Source organism: Aptenodytes forsteri, unplaced genomic scaffold, assembly GCF_000699145.1.
Source record: "Aptenodytes forsteri isolate BGI_AS27 unplaced genomic scaffold, ASM69914v1 Scaffold126, whole genome shotgun sequence".
Lineage (NCBI taxonomy): Eukaryota > Metazoa > Chordata > Aves > Sphenisciformes > Spheniscidae > Aptenodytes > Aptenodytes forsteri.
In genome coordinates this window covers 942,335-965,385 of record NW_008794599.1, presented here as the reverse complement: position 1 = coordinate 965,385, position 23,051 = coordinate 942,335, and the positions used below count along the sequence as shown (strand labels likewise).

Genomic DNA, 23,051 nt, shown 5'->3' with positions numbered 1-23,051 from the left:
GGCCCTCGGTCCGTCGGTGGACAAAGGGCCAGAGGATCAGAAAGGGAGGGAAAACAAAACACAGCTTCGTCTGGGGAGTATCAGACCTCTGGTTTCTCTCAACATAACCCACGGCCTCTCGCCAACCTCTGTTATCAGGATGGACCCAGGCTCGCCATCGTCTTCTAGCTTGCGAGTACCTCTAGGAAAACGCACAGGTGCAAAGAACGGAGCCAGGAGAGCTACGCTCAAGTTTATCCACGGCTGTCTCATTCCTCGCACAGAGCCAAACTGCGCCTTCATGCCCCAAAAACCACAGCGGGGTGCCGCAGTAAGGGCCAAAGCCCAATTTCATAACGAAATGCAGAGCTTAGGGGTACGCCTGCACCATCATTTAAGTGCAGGTCTCTCACTCACCGTCCACACTGCAAATCCTCGAGTCCGTGCTAAAAGGCTGTCTCAGCATGTCCAAAGGGAAGGGAGAAATGTTGAGCATGCTCGAATGCTTCGATGGAAGCACGTCCAAACTTGCAGACTGGACACGGGCTGGGCCACGCACACGTGAGCCCCATCTGCCCCTGAGCTCTGGGGACAGCAGAGACACTTTGCACCTAGGGTGTCCGTTCTGTTAATCTAATTACAGTGCTAAAGAAATTATGCCCCCTCCCACTCTGAGTGGCTATTAACCAGCGCAGTTTGCGGCTGCATTGATCAGATCATTGGAAACAAACTCAATTAAAAATTCTCTGGGAGTTCTGCTACTTAAAAACAAAGCAAAATGACACGGATCATTTTTACAGTGACCCAGTTTACAGCCCAGCTCCAAAAAACAACTGTATCAGCACCCCACGCTCCAGAGCAGAGAGCACAACACTTGTAACTTGACTTTACCACCAGCTACGGCATCCCTGCTCAGCCACACCAAGGCCAGCACCCAGCAGCAGGGACAAAAGCCCAGAGGGTCACAGGGCTCAGGAAACTTCAGCCGAGCCTTCCAGCCTTTTTCTAGTTTTGTTTCTACCAGCTTGTGTCTACCGCCACAACATTCAGCCGAGCCTTCCAGCCTTTTTCTAGTGCCAGCGAAGCTGGTGGCGGTACCTGCGTTTATGGCATGCTTGAGGGATAAAGACTGCTGCTGTTCTGTTTAACCATGCTGACCCCAAGCTCCTCAGTTCCTAAGAGGCTGCAATGCAGTTTATCCATCTCAGTAATGGCTGTCACACACTTTAAAATGTGGGCTCGCTAGATAAGTTGGACAACCTCAGGGTCAGAAGGATTAGAGAGGAATCTGCTTCTATTTATGCAGACATCTTGATGATCAGGAGGGTAAAACTCATTTCTTTTGGTGTTCACAGTTTTTCCTCAAGCAAATGTGTTATTTTCAAAATTGTTTGCTGACTCATATCTCCAAATAATGCTTGTTCTCCAGCTACTCATTATACTTGGTATTTATTACTGGAATTGTTTTGCTTGGACAACAATCATACTACCACATTACTTTTTTCCTTAGCAGCCAAGCATGACTCCTAAACCTGATTTTATATGTGCTTACGTACAATTCTGAATACAAAACCTTCTTCCTGGTACCAACTCACCATTCCAGGAATGTTCTTCCTATCAAACCCATTGATAAAAGCTGGTAAGATCCCAAAACAAATGGGGAATGAATACAACAGAAGCAACGCTATTCAAAATTTACATGCAAAATGCACATACAACAATTCAAAACAGCAAAACAGTGTACAGGACTGTATACAGCAGAGTAGTAACACTATCAGCTACCAAAACTGCCAGGATGTGTCATATGGTCCCTACATGAGGGTTTTTTCTGTTTTTTAACGTAGGCCAGGCTTGGGCAGGCAGAATCCTACGAGGCTGATTAACCACATTGTGACAAACTGTTCCGGTTCGCACAGTTTGCTGGTGCACAGTTTCAAACTGCGGCCAGAGATGGCACAATCCTATTTTTGCTAATCAGAGCAGGAATGTAACGGCTGCATCACCAGTAATACAGAGCTCCCTCAACTGTAGATTTGGGTATTACCTTTGAAAACTATTGCTCTGATGATCAACAGTGTTTGAGGAGATATTTTACTACGTGGTGGACAATGGCACACCTTTCCCCCACCTGCATTTTTTTTCCTCTAAAGAAAAATACTCAATGCTTGTTACAAAACACCCTTCCTACAGGAATGAAACCTGAGCAACCAGGGATGTGGCTCTTCTGCACCTGGGAAACAACAAGTCTGCGTTTGGCACAGCACTGCATCGCGGCTAAAGAGCTTGTTCACATCACCACACGGACGTAACTCCTCTGGCTCTGGAGGTGGTGGACAATGGCACACCTTTCCCCCACCTGCATTTTTTTTCCTCTAAAGAAAAATACTCAATGCTTGTTACAAAACACCCTTCCTACAGGAATGAAACCTGAGCAACCAGGGATGTGGCTCTTCTGCACCTGGGAAACAACAAGTCTGCGTTTGGCACAGCACTGCATCGCGGCTAAAGAGCTTGTTCACATCACCACACGGACGTAACTCCTCTGGCTCTGGAGCTTATGGGCTCTGCCCTAGACAGGGGATCTTGGCCCTCCACTGTACTGAGCATACCGGGATGCCCTCTTGTTTCTTCTGAATCTCTTGACTGAAAATAATAAAATAATCTTCACATGTGGGTCTTATTTTCTGTTCCTAATTTCTTTAGCCAGACAATTTTAAGGAACAAAAGCAAGTGAAAGAGATGCATTCTCTGCTACTTACGTGTTCATCAGCTTGCGGTGGAGCAGAAGAGGTAGATAATGAATGTCTATCTTTTAAACACAGCTAATGAGCCCAAGCATTTGAAATCATAGACAAAAAGGCTCCATCCACAAGCTCGTCACAAATTCAATCCTAAGTTTAACCTATCCTCCAACAGTTATTTCAGACAGAAGTACTGGGAAGGCAGAGTAACCTAAAAAATGTTATTAATATACTCCGTAGCTTCTTCCACTTTCTGGTTTTGCAAATTTAACCACTGAAGGAAGCTTCAAGCCATTATTAGAAGTTAGGCAGCCAGTATTTTTCAATGCTGCTTCTTACTCAGCTAGATTTATCCTGCAATCAAATACTCTCAAAACACAAAAAAAGAACCCCCTAAATAAACAAAACCCCCTTTTTTTGAAAAAGGGTTTTGGGGAGAAACTAAGGTTATAGATGAAAGCAGAGTGGGAGATTAAAAAAAAACCCAAGAGAACAGGACCCCATGCCATAGACTGCCATGGGATAACCTCAAAATGATTTGATTTGATTCACAGAGCTCACAGAAAGCAGGTTTGACATAAAGCTCCCTCATGTCACAGAATACCTGGACCATCATGTGGTGACTTGCTCTTTTGGCGGACGCAGCCATGGTCTGCCATGGCTGTCCAGGCCTGCAAGAAAAATATTCCAAATATTCCATTTACAAAGGTAAAAACACAGTTAGGAGTGACGTAATACGTAGCCAAGCGGCTAACAGAGGACTTTCACTTGCCTTTCCTTTAGCAAAAGCAGGTTCCCATGAGAACAAGTCAAAGAATTTGATGCAAGCTTCCCACTGCAGTTACAGGATTAAATGCTGAAGAAGAATGAGCACGGCACTGACACAAGCTCTTAAATGAAATCCGGCAGATGAAACTTCAGATCAGCAAAGTCTTCTGAATTAATCAGACACAGGCTGATTCATGAGCTAGCGAGGCAAGTCCTAAAGGCCAGAGTAATGTTGTAATCTGCAGTTTGCAGCAGTTAAATTCACTACCAGGGAGGGGGAAGAAAAGGAGGGAGGACAGAGAGAGCATCCTTGGCTGCTTGTGTAGGATTTCTGGTGGAAACATGCCGCAGATCTTGTCCAAGCAGCGGACAATATGCGTTTCTACGTGTTCACTTAAGGATCCTCCCAAACATACACCATAGCTGTGCCCAAACCAAGACCTTCTGAAAAAGCCAACCAAACATTATGGCTTTGCCAGCGTGTATTCTCCGGCTCCACTCACTTTTAACATTAATTTATAGTTTCACACAGACACTTTCTTGCAGATGTAGCAACATCACTGATCCCCACGGGCATCAGAGCGATAGCCAGATGGAGTCGGAGCCCAGGCACCACTCCTTTGCATACAGAGAGGTGATGGTGTAGCTGCTCAGCCTTTGTGAACTTAACAGGACCAAGTTTTAATTGCAGATCTGAGATATGCACTGGCATGTCCCTTGATAAATCCATATGCCAGTGCAAGAAGAGATCAGAGCTATATGCTACCATCTCAGGTTAAAGCTGCCTGAAAACATTTCTAAGCCACAACTTGGCTCCCGCACTGATTTAGAGAATTATTCAGGAGAAAAGAAGAGGAAAAGCAGAGCAGAACAAACTACCTTTTCCCATGATTTCAAAGCTCTTAGCATAACTGCGGAGTTTTGCTCAAGCCAACTATTATTAGAGTGAAGTCCCATTTTGACAGAGCTTGTGAGAAAGGAAAAAATACCTAGTTTAAAAATAACAAAACCCCCCAACCTGAATAAGTGGAGAGCAGGCAGAGTGAGAAAGAAGCACAGAACATGTGAAAAGAAAGCTGGCCTTATTAAATTAGCACATTGGTGCCTCCAACACCCCTGCACTCAGCCAAGTTTCACCACTTTACTTCACAAGTAGTCAACCCATTTCAGCGGATTCAACCTCTCAAAAAAAGGTTAAGCATGCCAGCCCCAAACGCCATGAATGTTTCCGTAACAGAAACACTAATACATCTCTTTCTTACCTACACAGTACGCAGATCTATGCAATTACTTCTGAACTGATGCGTACAGACTGTGCACAGATCCGTTCACCACGCTTGTTGGTTTTCTTTTCCAATTAAAATTCCCCAGGAAACATGGCCAAGACTTACCACAAAATTACCTGTCAAAATTCGGGAGGCCTGAAGCTACTGTCTATGGGTTCAACATCCTCAGAAAGCCTCAGAGGCTACGAGTGACCACATACAAGGAAGAAATGGCACTACAGGGAATACAGGAACTAATCTGTCTCTTCCTTCTACCCCTGTTTCAGGCATTTCCCTGTGACTTCAGGAGACTCGAGGCTCATTTCCAATGCTGTAATTACACCAGTAGTGCCTCCCAGTGGAGATGCAGGATACGCTGGTGGAAGGTGCTTCTCAACTGGCAGAGCTCCGCTGCTCCCCTTGACATAACCTAAGCTGACAAAAGGGCTCTTTTGCCGGGACAGCTGTGCCTACACCCCGACTGGGTGTTTAGGGTGGTTTTGGGGTTTTTTTTGGCAGATAAGCTGTGTCGGCTCTGGGTGCGATCTTTTTCATACTTACAGCAGACTCAGCTACGCCAGGAAAACCATTAGTGCAAATCTGGCCTGAGGTTGGAGACAGAGGCCTCATTCACTGGTGCCCTGCACCTGTGCTGTTACTGATACTGTACAAAGAAGCCAAAAGGTCAGCCGAGCAATCACCTTTTTCACTCAGTTTGCACTTGTGCGAATGATTACAGGGGTACAAGGCAATGCTCATGTGCAGTAACTTATCCCTGTAAACTACTTGCTTCGCACACATGACACTTGTTTCTGAAATTACAAAGGCTCCCCTTCTTGGGGGTTGGGAGGGCTTAGACAAGCAGGTCTTGTAACAGATCAGAAAACTCTCTTTTTACTTCCGCTAAAAAAGAGAAAAAGATATAAATGGAACAGCAGAACCAAACTGTATCCTTCTCCTCATCCCGGGTCCGTAGAGCCTGCAGACGCCCTTTTGGTTTACTCCAGACTTCTCTCCTGGTCTTCCCCCAAACCACGGAGTCTCCTGCCCTGCCAAGCTTCCTTTGCCCCTGCCCCTGCTTCCCCTGGACCCTTCAGACACAGCAGTAATACCCAAATCCCTTCTCTTCTACAGGGAAAACTCCACGCTTTCAAATCCAGGCCTCTTGAAGAAAATGTCAACCAATTTACTCGCAAATCCCTGATAACCATCACGACGTGTTTCCATAGCACCTAGGAAATGTTACAAAAATATCTATCTGTTCAGATTGCAAATACTGCATCTACTACAAACATTTCCTAAAACTCTACAGACCCTGTGGCTAAGAAACACAACCATGGGTGCTTAAAAAATACTGCCAAAATGCATGCTTGGTTCTTACTACTGTCAGAAAACATCGGCACTGTTAAAGGATTAAAGGATTAAGAAGGAAGAAAATAAACTACATTGACTTCCTAATGCTATGTATCCATAGGAACTTATTTGAAATACTTAAAATTCTTGCTTGTCTTTCACTTACAAGCTAGCCAAGATTTATAGATTTTATTTAGGTGGACAGGAAAAGTATTTCAGATTTGCCACTGAAGGCTAAATTCAAAAGCAAGTTATATATAAAAATATGTTCTCATAGTCAGAGGTTCATTGCAGTGTGCAGAAAAAAAATATTTGACAGTTTTTAACTTTGAGAACTTTTTTCACGCTCCATGTAAATCCCTTATTCGTCCCAGTTTGGCAGAGGACTCCCCACAGCACTGGCATCGGCATCTGTATGTACCTGCAACTCTCTTGCAGCTTCCTAAAATGATAAATTATGGAGCAACCTCAGGTGGCTTTTCATGCAGCTCTAGAGGAAAACGTATCAAAAACTTGCCCTCTTGCAAAAGGGAAACGGGACATGTAGAAGATAGTTCACAGCTTCGGCTGTACAAATCGCGCTGGAAATGCTGTGCCTCAGGGGCTGGCTGTGGGGAAAGCCATGGGGGCTACTGTGCCCCGTATGAGGAAGGGAGCACTGGAGCAGCAGATCCAGATAGAGGGGCCTGCCTGGTTCCTTCTCCCAAATTATTGGTGAGAAAGCAAACCAAAACACTCAGCTCAATGCTGCTTGGCTTACTAAAGCAAAAATCAGCTTTTGCTGAATTGACTCCCCCAGACATGGATGAAGAGAGAGTCCTTAGCACCCAGGGCAGGACATACGTTGCTGCTGTTGGGATGCTCATACATACCCATGCATACTTGCCCAATGAGCCCAGAATCTATAATTTAGAGTTTCTGTCAATATCTGTTCCTAGCACACAGGCTCGAGGGAGCTGTTCTCTCAAACTCATACTTTCCGGCAGAATCACAGATTTTATGGTGCGATTTTCATAGGAGACCAGATGAATCCTGTATATAGCAGCATTTCCACAGATCAGCCCACAGTTCTCGTCCCTTTCTATTTCTGCCAAAAAATGAGCAGGAAAAAAAGAAGGGGGAAGAATCGCTTGAAACAAGGGAGGGAGAGCAAAGAGAAAGGAAGACTCCAAGGAAACAAAAAACTAACAGGAAAATGCTGCTGCAGTCTTGATTTGTACTTCAATTCTGTACACGGATTTAAAGACCTCAAAAGACTAACCACTGCAACAGCATGTCTTATAGCTGTGTGCAGTCCTGGGCAGTCACGGCAATAAATCCCTTTCTCCTAAAAACAGGTAATTACTGGAGCAATTCAGATTAAATAAGCACTTTATCAGAATTCACTGCACTGAAAGCAAGCAATGCAACATAATTATAGAAGACTAAGTTTGGCATTCCTAACGTATCCAAGATGCAAACTACCAGCAAAATAATACTGCCAAAAAATTTTCTTTTTTTTAAAGGAAGCATACAACACTTATCACTGGAGTAAAATAAAGCCTTAAAGCTTAGTTAAAAAATAAATCTGCCTTTGGTGACTTTAGAAAGTAACAATGGAAATACAGACAAGGATTTCGGCAGAGGCAGAGCTTTACGCACAGGCAACCACAAGAAGATTCGCCATCAGTTGAAATACAATTAGAAAAGATGCCTGCCACTTACCAAGCGCTTAAAATCACTGAATTGAACAAACATTAGCCTCCTTAATAAACTGAAACATACTACCAGCATTGCAGACAGCAGGATCCAAGTGAGCTCTGACTGGCTACATTTATTAGCATCACTTCAATATCAAATATCCATTAACCTATTCATTTTACCCAAAGAACAGAGCGGGATGATCTCTAGGAAAGGTACCGTTACCCTGCAAATTCATTTCAACCTGAATACAAAGGGTCTAGATGAAACAGAGGGACATAAAAGGACAACACGTTGCCTGAACACTTTGCAGGAAATACGATGTTGCCTGCCTTACTGTAAAGCCCTGATCTAGCCTGCTGGAAAACAAAACTTACACAGTTTGCTACTCAGTCTCTCCTAAAATTCCACTTGCATTTTCTTTCAAAGCAGTTAGGAGATCCAGGAAAACAAAAGTCCAGATATGATTTAACAGAACAAAAAAGATATTGAAATGTCTGTTATCAAATACCGCTCAATAACTGATGATCAAATTGTTTAAGCACATAAAATGTACCAGAGACATATCTCAGTTCCTTAGTTCCACTGGGAACACTTTAATTTTACCTAATGTTAGTTCTGAAAAGCTACAGCGACGTTGTCATGACAATGACAACACAACACAGTTGTTTTCCGCTATCGCTGTGCAACTGGGTACACATTAGGGTCATTTACATTGCCATAAAACTATAGTATTTAACCACATTTCTTTTCTCTCTTATTCAAGCAAGTTCTTTCCTCCAGAACATGGTCAAACAGGGTTTGGCACACTCTTTGGATATATCTTTCTGAGGCACAAATTGAAAGCCTGGGAAAAGAAGAAAACTTTATAGTTAGAAATTCAGCAGTCGGGGGGGGAAAAAAAAGAAGCTCATTTATGATACACAGACTAATAGCCACGTAGCCACTGCTACTGCAGAGCATTCACGCTGCAAGACCCGGTCTTGTTAAGCAGTACTGTGAAGATTTGGACTCACTGACTTGAATGAAATCAGTTGCAGAAAATCTGCCTGCGAGAAGGTGGATTCTTAGAATCAGGCATTGGCTTTTCTAGTCAACACGTATTAATATAAAAAAATTAATAATAAACTGTTTCAACTACATCTAGCTTCTGTAACCAAACCTAGGGTGTTAGTAAATGGTTATTGCTATCACGTACAGTGTTAGACTTGGTTAGGACACTGAGAGACTAATCGTACATAATGGGCTCTACCTGAGCTCAGCTGGGACTGGTTCAGAGCCTCTGTAACATATGCAGAACCTGGCTTTACACTATCCATCTCCAAATCTGCACATAATTAAGGTCAGGTGGGAAGAGGGCAGAGGGACAGACAGAAGGCAAGAGAAAGGACAAAGTTAAAATATCTCCTGGAACAAACCGCAGGAGACTTAACAATTTAATTTGAGGAGACAGCAACTAGAGAAACAGTGCTAGAGAAATCCAGATTTCAGTGTTATGCATTCTAAGATGTTGCTTCTCTGGCATGTTCTAGACCTGAAGTAGTCTTAACTAGCAATGTCTACGTGCAAAAAGTGAAATACTAAGTAAAGTGATATACCAAGCTCACAGGATGAATAGCAAAAAAGATGAGGTGAGATGAAACAAGCTGAGTAAACACCCAAGAAAACTTGAGCGTCCAACTTGAGGATGAAAGTGGATGCTACTGGTACCTGAACAACTGGGCTTAAAGCTGGCTCAGGTGTGAGAACAGCGTATGCCGTCTAACTCTCAATTCCAGTGCAAACACACATATTATGTATGCATATCACCGTAAACAGTTTTCACTGTAAAAAGAGTTTAAAAAACTATATAAAACAGATCTCAATTTAGGTTGGCAAATGCTAGTGATTTTAAACATAGCCGCAACTTGCACAATAATGGTCTTTAGTATGGTTGGGAGACTAAAGATTTAGAGCTCATTTGCAGAGGCACTCTGCCCCAGTTTCAAAAACATGTTTCAGCCCTTGCCTCCCTATTCGGATCTCAGCTCGTTTTATCTGGGGAAAGAACAACTTCAGCGTCTAAAAACTGCTTCATGAGCCCAGAAAGTAACTTCCCCCTAACACCAGCAAAGTCTGAACAGGACCTCAAAGCTTCCATACTTAAAAAAATACATAAAGTATCTTCCTAAATCACTGGTAACAGAAGACGTGTGACCATGATCTTTGGTACAAAGAAATATTATAAACAAGAACCACCAGTGCAGACCACAGAGGAGTGCTCAGGCATGTGAGGGATGTGGCACATGGTCTCTCTAGTGGTGCTCTGTGCGCAGCGATAGCCAAGTTTCTAGTCTCTGTTGCAATTACATGACTCACAAAGGGACATGGCTGTCAAAATAAATTAATTTCACATGAAAAACAAGCAGAACCACTAATAAGCCTTATACCTTTGAGCTGCTCTAGTGTTGAACTCTTCCTTCTCACAAACAGCTTAAAAGGAGGGTGACTCTGAATGCTAACCTTTCAGGTTGCATTAAGTAACCAGAAATCTGGCCATGCTTTGTTTTCATGTTAAAAAGGGCAAAAAGCCCAACCCTGCCTTTATTATCTTAAGTTAACTGCTACTGATCCTTAGCAGGAATGGCTCTTTGAAGGGCTCATGGATTCAAGGAGCTTGACTATAAGAGATGAAAAAACTAAGAAAAATCTTTTCTCCATACCTCTATATCCAAAGGAAACTCCTTGGATCTTACAAGCATTCACTATTCTGACTCCTCCCAAACTTTTTGGCAGGTTATGTATTTATCAGTGGATATAGCCAGTCACAGCAATAAATTTTGCCCTCATTCTTAAAAACTCTACCCCAGTTTAAATACTCCCTGGCTCTTGTTGCTGGTTTGGGTATGTGCAGTGGAAGAAGCCCCACCACACACGCTCTCCATGATTGTATCTGAAATACAAACCCTGTTCTGCCCTTCTCTCTGAAGTCTCTACCTTTCTGGCTGGAGAGCAGTTGATAATGTTGGCATATGCTCAGGAAGGTGCTCAGAAAGTTGAGTCTTCACACCAGAAACAAGAAGTTTGCTGTCAAATAACATTCTCCTCCTGGAAGAAGTATTGTGAATAGGAACCACATGCCTGTTTCCCACGTTACAAGGGTATCAGCACAGAAGTCTCTATGCCAACAGGCTGGAAAGCATATATATACGTGTGTATATATATACATATTATATATTTTGTTATATATCTATCTACAGTATTTGCATACCCAGTTTTAAGACTGATTTATGAACTCCAAACAACATTCCAGGGGTGAGTCGATATGTGTAAATGAGACCTTCACTGTAAAAAATGTTAAATCTATGGAAACAGTCTTCTATGTTACCGAAGCTCAGTTATTGCTATGAGGTTTAGATTAGCCCTAGCAGGATCTAAAAAAGACCATGGCAAGATGAAGCAGGACTCTCTGGGTAAGTAAGCCACTCCCACGTAACCTGACAGTTTCACTTTGGGCATTGCGAGATGCTAAGCACAAACAGCGTTTTCTGATCTTTTTTTTAAAAAAAAGAATCTTTGCTTGTGAAGATTTTCAAGTTCTAACAAACTTTCCGAGCCATGTTTAACTCCCCTCTGTCACCCATTTTTAACTTCTCTTTCTTTCAAACTGACATTTGTATTTGGTTGCCCGGCACTTCAGTTCTTTCAGTTATGGTTTTATTGACTCAAAATGATTCCATCATCTCCAACAGAAAAGAGTTAGAATCAGTTTCTTTGTTTCTCTGCTGTATTGTTTGATGTCCAAAGAGCTTTTAAAAAGGCACATTAGACTAGAGGTTTGTTTTGGTTTCCCTGAATACCCTTCAAAGCATCAGTGCTACTGACTGGCATGTATAGAAGAAGGAAAAAAAAAAAAAGAGAGACACAGAGAGAGACAGGGAGAGAAAGAGTGAAAAAAGAAAAAAGGCATAAATGACAACGTACAAGGGGGGAAGTAGCTCCAGGACGCTGGACGGGCTCCGTGGGCAGGGGAGACTGGGAAGGTATAATTAAAAAAAGAAAAACAAAAGAAAAAAAAACAAACAAAAAAAGTTGGTTAAAACACGCATCCATTGAAAATGGGTTAATTTCATATAAAGCTCAGCTAGGCTACACACAGCGCAAAATACGACCACAGGCCCAATCCTTCAAGTTGTTTGGTGCTTTATTCCCTAAACACTTTGGAAATTCATTAGGATCCAAGAATTCCCCACCCAGTGCGTCCCAGCTCAAAAAAACCCCAAACATTTTGCATGTTTGAACTTTTAGCACAAGGCCCATCCCTGCTGAGCAACACAGCGAAGCACAGAATTTGTTTGCATTACTTCTAATGTCTGCTAAGCATGTGTTTATGGTTAAGCCCATGTTTAAGTACTTTGTTGAATCAGAAACAGGGCTGGAAGATGTAACATTTCTTTATATAGGTGAACAACGCCAACTGCTCACAAAAGAAAACGACTCCCAGATTTGTAAATTTACATTTTGCGTAATTCGGTTCCTTACACACTTAGCTTTCCTTCATTTCTAATGGTGCTAAAGCAGACAACTGCTTTATCTTATTTTTCATTCTATGCAAAAAGAGAAAAAAATTGTCTCAGAGCTATGTTTTCCCATTGACAAAAGTAGTTCTTCCTGAAAATCATTAATTGCAGAGAAGGCGGAGACTTAGCTCTTGCTGCCTCAGCCCCAAGTGCTAGCTTTTTTTTTGGATGAAAGAGAGAAAACACGAAGTCCAGGAAAGAACTTCCCCACAGACCAGACCAGCTCAAATCTGGGGTTTAAGCAAGTTGGCATTGTCCTGCTGAAGTCTCCACTTGAACACCCAGCCCACTAGGCTGAATCACGGTGGCTTTCAGAGCCTTGGAGAAATATCTGCAGCACATTTCAACGACGTGTGCAAATCTCCTAAAGTAGTAGTTTTTACACTCACATCGTTGACCTTTCATCCTGAAATCTTTGTCCGCTCACGGTTCTGCCTGAGCTCCGCAGGAGCTGAGAGAACATGATTTCTTGAAGGATTCGTCCTTAGGTCTGTCAATACTGAAAGCACATTTTCTGTCTTCTGCATCAAGAACTATATTGATGCATTGGGCGGCATCATCATATTGATGCACTATTGGGCAGCCTTGAGCATGGTAGTATGTTTATTCCCTGTCTGCTTCCACGCTGGAAATGGATACCTGTCTTGGCTCAATAAAATTTTCATTTAATTTAGCTTTAATGAGACAGTTGTATGTTGAACGCCAAATAACTGGTTTGTTTACAGAAGATTAATGAGACTGGTACTAATTACATACATTTTATCTTTCTATATTTTCCTTATAAAAACACTAAGACATCATGCACTTGTCAGTGTCAAATGGCTGTTCAACCCAGGCGTCCGCAGAATGTAAGTTCTCTCTGCACCTTATTCTTCCTGATTTTTACTTTTATCTAAAAAAAACAACCTAATCTTTTTTGTCCAGGGATTAGCAACTAGCCTGTTTCAAACCAGGCATGACCTCTTAAGAGTGTTATGATTGCAATAGCTCTAACACAATGAATGTAACTCAGTTTGCATTTTTGCAGTTAAAATTAATTCATTCAGGGCTGTACCAGAGTCTTCAGGAGGTCAGAACAGAGTCTGTTGCCTGAACCAGACCTAAATTTCAATCCTGCTGAAGTTCAGTGGATTATCTGTATTTGGTGTGTTGACCCAGATTAATCTGTTATTTGTGTTTAAAAAAAATTGTTTGTTTACAACAGCTCGTAATACTAACAAGTACCCTTTAACATGTCCTTAGTTGCATATCGTAAAGAGTACATTTACCTGTTAAATCTAAATTAAATGAATGGATGAGACAGGAATGTGAAAAATCCTCCATAAAGTTGGGCAGAGCTGCTGGGGTTATTCATTCTTTTATGCTAAGCAAGACTGAGGAACTGGTGAGAACAACCCCCAAAGTTTTAAAAATGCTCATTGTTTTGAAAAAAGAAAGGGAAACATTACCTTCTTATCGCCCATTGCTTCACTTAAGCTCTAACTGGCCTACTGCAAGCTGCATTTTTATTCTTTGTTTCCCCACTGAAACCAGATGCTCCCCAGCAGCAACCATGTTTAGAAACCTTCAAACAAATGATCATGCCAAGGCACACTGCAGTAAAGATTTGGTACACAGCAAGATGCTACTTGATAGCAAAAGACATGAAACAAATTGCACGTATGAGGTGAAGCGTGACATGTGATTTTAAATATTGTTAAACTACAAATATCCAGAATTATGAGAAAGAACGGACTGAAACAGATAGCTGAGACATGCTGCTGTTAACTATGCCAAAACGATGAGCGGGGACAACATGAACACACACGTACATACACGCTCTTCCCAGAAAAGACCAACCAGAGATGGACAGAAGTGAAGGAGAAGAGTAAACACAGCCACGATCTACAGGCAATTCCCAAATGTTCACTTAGAAGGAAAAACCAAAACAGCTATTAACGTCTTTCCTTCCAAGCAGCACAATGAAAATTTAAAAGAGTCACTTCTCACCGAATATCTGAAATTCAAACGCAACCCTTCATCCTGTATCTCTTTAAAAATCTTGACAAATATGAGCTGATTCCATCTATTGTACTGAATTTCAGCTCAATTGTCAGTAAATGGTATTAGCTATGAAATATTAGATAGCAATTCAATATAAGAATTCAGGCTAAGAATTTATCATTAGAGTATTGTATCTGAGTAAGAATACAGGAAGAATTTAGAAAAAAGGCAAGGGCTCAAGAAAACTGGGATTTGGAGAGCCCACACTACCTTCCCGGATCTTTACAGTGTTTTTTACATAAATAGAAACAGTCAGGATATCAGTTTGCATCCCACCTGAAAAAAAAAAGCATTTTCTTACAGCACTGAACATCAAAAAAGGGGGCACGGGCTTAGTACAATGCTGAAGGGAAAATATTACTCAACAGGTAACTTCCAAGACCTCCTGAGCAGCCCTTCTTCTCCTTGTATGACTTTCTCATGTATACAAAGTTTGAAAAAGGAAAATGCTAAACAATTTTGTTAAGCAATAATGAAAGTGACTTTAATTCTCAGGGGACAGCTTGTGTGCGCACACACGCACATACATATACACCTCTGCAAGCATACCTACCCCTAGCAGTATTTTGGGAGATGATAGCTTTGACAGTCCAAAGTTCATTGTCAAATATATTTCAGAGGTGACTCAAGGCAAAGCCAATAATCTTAGTTACTACTTTGAATTTTCAGAATTGAATAAAATGGACAGTTTTCCTGTATGGTCCATTTCCTTTCATTTATCTCAGGCACTGGCTGCATTATCACTGGTGTAAGCATGTACTTCCACAGTCAAAGAAAATATTTCTAAATAATATTTCTAAAAGCAGAGTTTGCACTTAAACCCAACCCTCCTCTCCCATTCCCTGTGTTTCATTTTCATCTGAACTTCAGTCATTATTTTTACTGCATTACAGACCATTGCAATATTTTATGGTTCTATTAAAATGCTGTCCCCATCACTTCTGCAAAATCAAAACCTCTAATTATAAATAATAATAAAAATGCAGGGCAGCAAGTTCTTTGCTTTCCATCTGCTTTTCATTAGGCTACTCAACCCAGCCAAATCTATGGACAATTAAACAACACAAGGAGTTCTATGTTTGTAAATTCCTTCATGGCAGAGAGCTTTATGCTGGAGATACAAAATGTCCTAGATGCTCTACACATCATATTTTGATTAAAGAAAATGAAGTTTGCATGTTGATAAGTACGTCTTATCAAGCCCAAATCTAAAACTTCACATTAATTCTAGATGAAATACCCTGCTAATGTCGAGTAAGGACAAAAGCTCCAAGTGGTTCCTTTTAGAAAAGTCTCTACTCCTTGGGAAAAGCCAATCTGATGTTTCAAATGTAGGTAAAGGGAGAAAATTAACTGATGTGGATATTGAAGTGTATGAGAAACACCCTATATGTTTAAGCCATCGATTAGAATACATTAAATGCACGGAATACGGGTGAGGAAAATGCAAGCTCTTCTGCATTATCCCAGCAATGCAATTCCTAGCGAGGCTCTGGAGGAACCACTTGGAAAGATCCAATTTCACATTTTGCAGCAGTGCTACTTAAGCCACTCGGGGTGCTCCAGCAAGTCATTTCTGCCCCTGAGCCACCTTCCTGGACTGCGCTGACAAGGCATTCAGCTTGTGCAGCTGCGTGGTAACCCAGCCCAGGAAACTGAAACTCCTTCCTCCCCCTTCATCTTCTCACCCCTTCTGTATTTCACACATCATTTTTTCCCCCAGGCAGATAGGTTCCTCGAGTTCTCCAACATCACATTCAACATGCCTTAACTATGGGAACCTCCTCCCTGAGTCCTTCTAGCTCCCTCCAAGTCACAACTTCTGTAACAAGCGAGGAAGAGTCTTCCAGACTTCTGCCTCCACCATACAAGTACTGTTACTTCCCAAGGTGGAAAAAATAGAAAGCATAACGCTACAAAGAAATGGTATCCTAAATTCTGCATGCAAAGGAAGGGCGGGGAAGGATTACAGAAACCGCTGCAACATTTGTTCTAGCAATCCTTACATCTGAAAGCTCATTAGTGTTCTTCTAGAAAAGTCTTTTGCCTTTAATTGTACGCATAGAACAACTATCAGGGAAGGTCAACGGGGACAGCCTCGTGACTTGGCAATATCTTTCAACTTATTACTTTTAATAGGACTTGGGCTTTTGGTATCAACTTTGTAACAAACATTTCCCAGGATTGAAAGAGGAAATCCACCCCCTGGTCCCCCTGGTGTGTTGTTAAAGCCAAATAGAATCTATTAATCTATGGTGCTTCATTATCTCTCATAAAAGCATAGCAAGAAACTACTCACTAGCAGCTCATGACATTTAATTGCCTGAGCCATGTTTAATAATAAACACTTGCTTATGATTGTACCTTTCAGCCTGGCCTGTATTTAGATTTAAAGTTGCCCTTGTCTACGTGCTTTAGCTATAGAGTAGAGAGAAGTGACTGATCACAGTATTTAGAGATCAACTTCAAACAACAAAAGGCAGATACTGGATTTATGGAATGACCACCTGCTGCAGCGCATTGAATTGCTAGTGATCTCTGCCACGCTGATTCTAGCAAATACATTTGCATGTTCCCAGGAATAACAAAGGCTGGAGATACCAATGGCTGAGAAAACTATTTCCCTAAACTGTCAGCTCTTTGAAGCATGCAGATTAATGCAGTGCACTGGTAGCTCAGGGTGTTCATGACTTTTTAGCACTGAACCAAAAGTTCCAAGCTGTAACAAAAGATCCGATAAAATGCATTTCCCTTAGTAAAAGTCAAACTTTTGAATCACATCTATTTGTTTTAAACTATCAAGTCAACAATCTTATAAGATAAGGAACATCATTAAAATAGAGAAAATAGATGAAAAGAACACCAGTTAACCAGCTTTCCAACTCAACCTGGCGGCTGCATAACGTTTTAAGAAAGCAATTCCAAACTGCTTCTCTTAATTTAAAAGATATACAGATATATCTTTTTATATATATATGAATATATAGATTTTTTAAAAAAAAGGGAATAAAACAAAAGGTTCACCACCAGTAAATTCTGCAGAGATCTCAGTTACACCAGCACATCTAACTGCAATCACTTCCAGTGTATGCTAGGATGACAGTAGAATCAGATCCGAGATCTCATTTTCTATTTATTTTTCCTTTCATCAGCAGAGCTTGGTATTACTTTGCCTGTATTTCATACAATACAAAACTGTCCAGAACACAGTAGGAAGTAGATGGAGTCATATACCCACAGCAGAAGCAATTAGGATTCCAAGGTCTGTTATATCCGACTTTCTCCATCAATCCCCAAACGGAAAGAAGCTTCCAGTACCTGATTAATCTATTCCATCTAAGTCAGGATAAACATTTTTGGGTCGCCTGTATGCTCTGTATGAAAAAAACCTAACATACAACACTCTGTGGACACCAAGAACTGGGATGTTGCATGGAATCACTAGTTACAGATTGCTGAAGGAATTTTAAATTCTTACAAGCTTAAAATCTTTCAAATCATGCAGGAGATGGACATTAATACTAGCTTACAAGACACCGCAGATGAAAGACATTGAACAGTGGCAACTATTCAGAGAGAGGTAACGTGTGGATGATCAACACACAGAAAGGATAACATGGTACGTACAAAGGATGGTCAACACACAGAGTATATAACGTGGTATGTATAAAGGAGATATTAAACATGGAACACCAAAAAGATAACTCCATTTTATTTCACTGCATCATAAAACTTAACATACATACCTGGTTTTGGCACAGAATTGGTCACAGACTGAGGAACTTTGTCGTTAATTAGTTCAACACACTCACTAGGAAAAAATCCAACCTGTAGTAAAAACAGAAAGAGAGGCAGAATACTGAATGTAGCGTTTTTAAGATCTGAACTGTTAAACCAGCAACTGTTAAACATTTTCCTCGAACTCTGCTTGCCTGATGCTCCATAACATTATCCAACATGGAACGACCAGCATAAAAGAAATAATTTTTCAAAATGATCCAGCCAAAAATTCTACAAACCAAGCAATTAGTTCTGTAAAATACAGTTATAAGTCTGTTTTCGAAGCTCGGTCCACAGGACAGAGATATTCAACTTGCAACAAAGAGGGGAGAGGACGAGTGTGCTACACACCCTTAAATCTCAAGTGGAACTTGAGAGAGAGACAGAAAGACTTTAGCTGGGTTTCCTGCACCTGGCTGCATGTATGTAACATGAAATTTAATGAAGAGAGCAAGACGTTTCAGCTCTTAGCATCTCAATTATCTGTACTCAAATCTCACCAACACTTGACCTTTTTTCACTGTCAGAATACTATCTTCACAAGCACTTTAACATTTTAGTCCTTTAAAAAATGGAAATCAAATATGGGTCAATATATTTGCATGTCTGCATAGTCCCATTACAGAAAAATGCATATTCTCATATGGTAAGTTAGAAGACACTTTGAACGCACAAAGCTCTCTACTGTGTCCTAGCCTTACTGCGTGTGCTTGATCTGATGAGCATGGGTAATAAGCATTCAAATTAACCGTGTTTAAAAATCTTGCTAAAAAAATTCAACGTGGTTTTAGTTAAATTGAATTCAATTCAGTCTTAGAACTGAGAACAGGTTTAATAAAATATACATAGAGCAAAATGAGTTCTACATTTGTAAGTAAGAACCCAGTAATTTGACTAGAAATAAACACAAGTATTTTTAGAAGAAACAGCATGATGTAGCAAAAAAAATCCCTAACAAGAGCCAGAACTCCTCGTGTGTACTCTCGTATCTGCTTCTGAACATGGACAAGCCAGTGCAACCGTTGTGCCTCAGTTTCCCAACCAGCAAAGGACAAGGGAGAACAGTGCCACATATCCATTACTGAAAACTGATTTGAGAGAACAGCTGACAAACACACTGCACAAGCTGTTTAACCGTTATGATTTATCTGTGTATCTGCTAATCAAGCGGAAACAGAAAGAATATTCCAGAAACCAACCCCAGAGGCAAGACTCTCCTTAGCAAATATTTGAAGATGCTTCAAGAGCAGTGACCCGCCCTGGGCTACCACACAGCAGTGCCATGCAAAAACTTTTGACAACCACTGAATGCAGCTTCTTCTCTGCTGCCAGCATCACTGACAATGAAGACACCTCCAAGTGCCCAACTCACAGCAAGGTCCTGTGACTGATTACTTTCAAATGCTAATTTGCAGCGTTCCTGCACTGACCTTTAACACAGCATTTTTCCCCTGCATCCCCTCTAACTCAGAAATGCTGGAGAGACCGTCTAAACCAGCATAAGGGTTAAAGACTAGAGTACAGGGAGGATCTTCACGTTTTGTTGAAATAGGATGTGCCTGCAGAAATTCACATGCCACTCAAAGGTCTCCGTATCTGGGGAGAAGTGAAATTATTTCCCTTTCACTGTTTAAGGGTTCAGGCTAAGATGTAACCAGACAGGGGTTTTACACTTGCCAGCATCCTAACCTTCTCTCCACAGTGTCTTTCTTCTCACTCTCGTCCCAGGTGAAAGTCAAGCCGGACCAGAGCCTTTGGCAACTTTTATCCTTAGTCCATATTTCCAGACCTTTTTCTCTCATATCCTACCCTCCTCACCCAACACAGCTTTTGTATTGTGACATGTAATTCAAGCACCACCACCCCTCTGAGACACCCCGTCTAAGCCAGAAGCAGGATTTCCTGTCCCGTGTCAGGCATGTGATTTTGGACAGCTGAAAGCATCAAGTCACTTCACGCAGCCACAGTTTGGTCAAGGGCTGCAACAATGCATGGCAAAGAGCCAGTGGATGGGCCCCAAGCTCATCTAAACAGAAGAACTGGGCCAGGACTGCTGCCAGTCATGTTAGCACATCTATGAAATTCATTGGAGCCACAAGGCAGTCAGCACTGCGAGTCTGGCAAACAGTCCCCTCTCTGTTTAGGATATCTTACACAATTCCCTTTCACCTCCAAGGAAAAAAGAAAAAATCTCCTTCCTACTCCAAGTTGATTTTCACCCATAAACCTCCAAGCAATTTAGTAGCAGTGTCATGGATGCTGTGTCCAGGTAAACACTCCAGACTTTGAAACTATCCCAAATTCCCTACGGGAAGCAACAGTTAATAGTAATACCAGATAACTTCTCCTTCCAACACCCCCAAAATCCCGCAAGGCAACGTTTTGTCCAAGTAATAGGACAAACTGTAATCCATCACACTTAATGTTAAAGACTCGGAATATGCTTTTTGTTAAGACTATGACAGCACGGGAACAGAACTTTTAACAGCAGCGCTATGGATCGGTAGACCTTGCTTCTCTGATCTATGGTTCCCTGTAATTGAGACTGGCCTGTGCATTACACTTCTGCTCAAGTGACTCACGGAACTGAAGAACCCATCCAAAAACCAAGATAATGTATGGCTTCACCCAACCACTCACTCACCTGGGTGTGCCAATTCTGCAAGGAGATGATATCCTGGAGTTACATAATGTAGTGGTGATTTTTGTGCAGTTTATAGACAGAAATATGCCGATTACCACAAGAAAACCAGCACTAATACTAGCATCACATACAGGGGCCCTTCATCAGGCAGCTCAGTGATGCTGCTTTGCTAGGAGATGTTGAGAAACAGGCTGATTGGTACACACACAAAAAGTACTGGTATTTAAACAAAATACATTATATGGTTTTTAAATACTTTCCTATAGCTAAGAGTCTCTCTCATACATTTCCTGTGCAAGAGATGCAGGAGACAATTTTTAAGTTAGAAAAAACATACACATGCAGTGAAAGTCTCAGTCCCATCACACAAACGATCCATTTGGGAGACTCCATAGCTGAAATGATAGAGTTCCTTTCATTCTCAATGCTTTGAGAGCTTTTTTTAATTGCTTGCAACGTCTATGCCTGAGATGTGTAAAGAAACCTGAAGTGCTTGGACACCAACCTTCCATTAATCATAATGAAAAATGGTGGATCTAAATCCAACCCAAAATCCCATACTGTAATCAAAAGCTCGTTTGCCTTTGATTGTTAACATAATGTTTCTTCTGTTTCTGGATGCAATATACAATGCTAAACATGAATTTAGAAAATGAAAGAGGACCCAAGATGGTTATGTCACTGCTTCTAGATATCTCAGAACCTTTCCCAAATAAAACAAGGTACGTGTTCTCGATGTATCATTTTTGCCACAACCAATAATTATAACGGATTTTGTTAGGGAAAGAGAATTTTTACTTGTGCTAGTGTTGACAAGCTCTCTGATGTTAACTTACTGGTAATAGTTCTGATGGCTTACGTTTTCTGACTTATTTATTCTAACTTTTTTCACAAGATCCCCAAGAGATCATCTTCAGGGTCATAACCTATAACCTGTGCCTCATTCCCACCCACTTAAACGATGCTGCTTTTCCTCCCATGGAAAGTTTTCCATGATTTTGTATAAATAAATGAGTTTAGTCCAAGAGTTAATCTCCACAGATGTAGCAAGGCACTATTAGAGCTTGAGCCAGGATTAAAGGATTTGGCAATGAAAATTAATAGCAAGCGTAGTATATATTTAGATAAACACAAGGTCATCTAAAGGTTAAAAAAATCACTACACACCTTAACCAAAGGAGGAAAGCACAGGCTACTGTTGTATGCAAACATTTCTGCAACAGCTACTCTTTTTTTTACTTTTATGCCAGCATCTGCTAAAACTGGAAAATACATGAGGCTTTAAAGGGAAAAGTCAGAGTAATAATTTTCAGTGTACGAGGAGTGAATTCAAACAAATGAGAAAGTAGCAGCAACACAAATGGCAAATGAAACATTGTTTGAGACATTGTGATTGTTTTTTGGTTTTGACATAGGCTAAAGTGTGGGTTAAACTTCATTCAAACATTTTTCTCTTTTAGTTTTAAATCATGATAGGCTAACCTATCATGATTTTAAAAACCTATTACTGCTTGTTTGGCTTTCATGAGCAGAATTTTCATTATGCTGTTTGCCAAGTAACTACATCGTAGTGGCCAGGGCAGAGAGCTGGGCACCCTCACCTGCTTTCCCAAAGTACAGCTGGCATACCAGTGCAGCTCCTGGTATGAGTACCTGTTAAGAAGGTACTCATCCATTTCAGAGGGGCACCAGTTACAGGATTGCTAGTCCTCTTTTCCTGAACTCCTGTAAAAGAGAGCTGAACATCTTGGCCACAAAACTCATTCTGATTTCTTTTACTCACAAAAAGAATGTCTGTGTGGGATGGTAGACGTTAATGATCCATTCCTGACTAGTGCGCCAGCTATACTGTGGGAAACTAGGTGAGGCTGGTCAAAGGCTCTTCCTTTAACGTTCCCACCTGCCGGAGCGGCTGAGCTAGCAGGCAGCTGAACATTACTACCAAAGGTCACACACGCTCCTACAGCGAGGTGTGAAAAATCTCCGCTGCTCAACTCGAGAAATGCATTCAACTCCTACGGCGCTCGCTGGCTGGGGACGGCGAGGGAAATGCCAGCGCACACGCTCACGTGCCTGTGCCCAAGCAAACTTTTGCTACGTGCCTACAGAAGAAGGGCAGAGTGGATGCGTGCAGAGTGGGAAACTCGTGGCAAATCAGTTCAGACATAATTTTGTCCAATACGTGACTGCAGTTGGCACTGTTCTACAAATGGAAGTGGCCATCTGGCTGAGAAATGAC

General features: G+C 41.4%; 1 protein-coding gene across 1 annotated transcript in view; it reads right to left on the bottom strand.

Annotated features, from left to right (window-relative positions):
* Window positions 1–23,051, bottom strand: part of ARHGAP32 (Rho GTPase activating protein 32) — a 189,170-nt gene that overhangs the window by 46,999 nt on the left and 119,120 nt on the right. The window contains exons 10-12 of the mRNA XM_019470377.1: window positions 18,135–18,216; window positions 11,750–11,800; window positions 9,039–9,113 (exon numbers count right to left, since the gene is read on the bottom strand). Coding sequence (XP_019325922.1) covers window positions 9,039–9,113; window positions 11,750–11,800; window positions 18,135–18,216 — 208 coding nt within the window. The remainder of the gene's footprint in view (window positions 1–9,038; window positions 9,114–11,749; window positions 11,801–18,134; window positions 18,217–23,051) is intronic.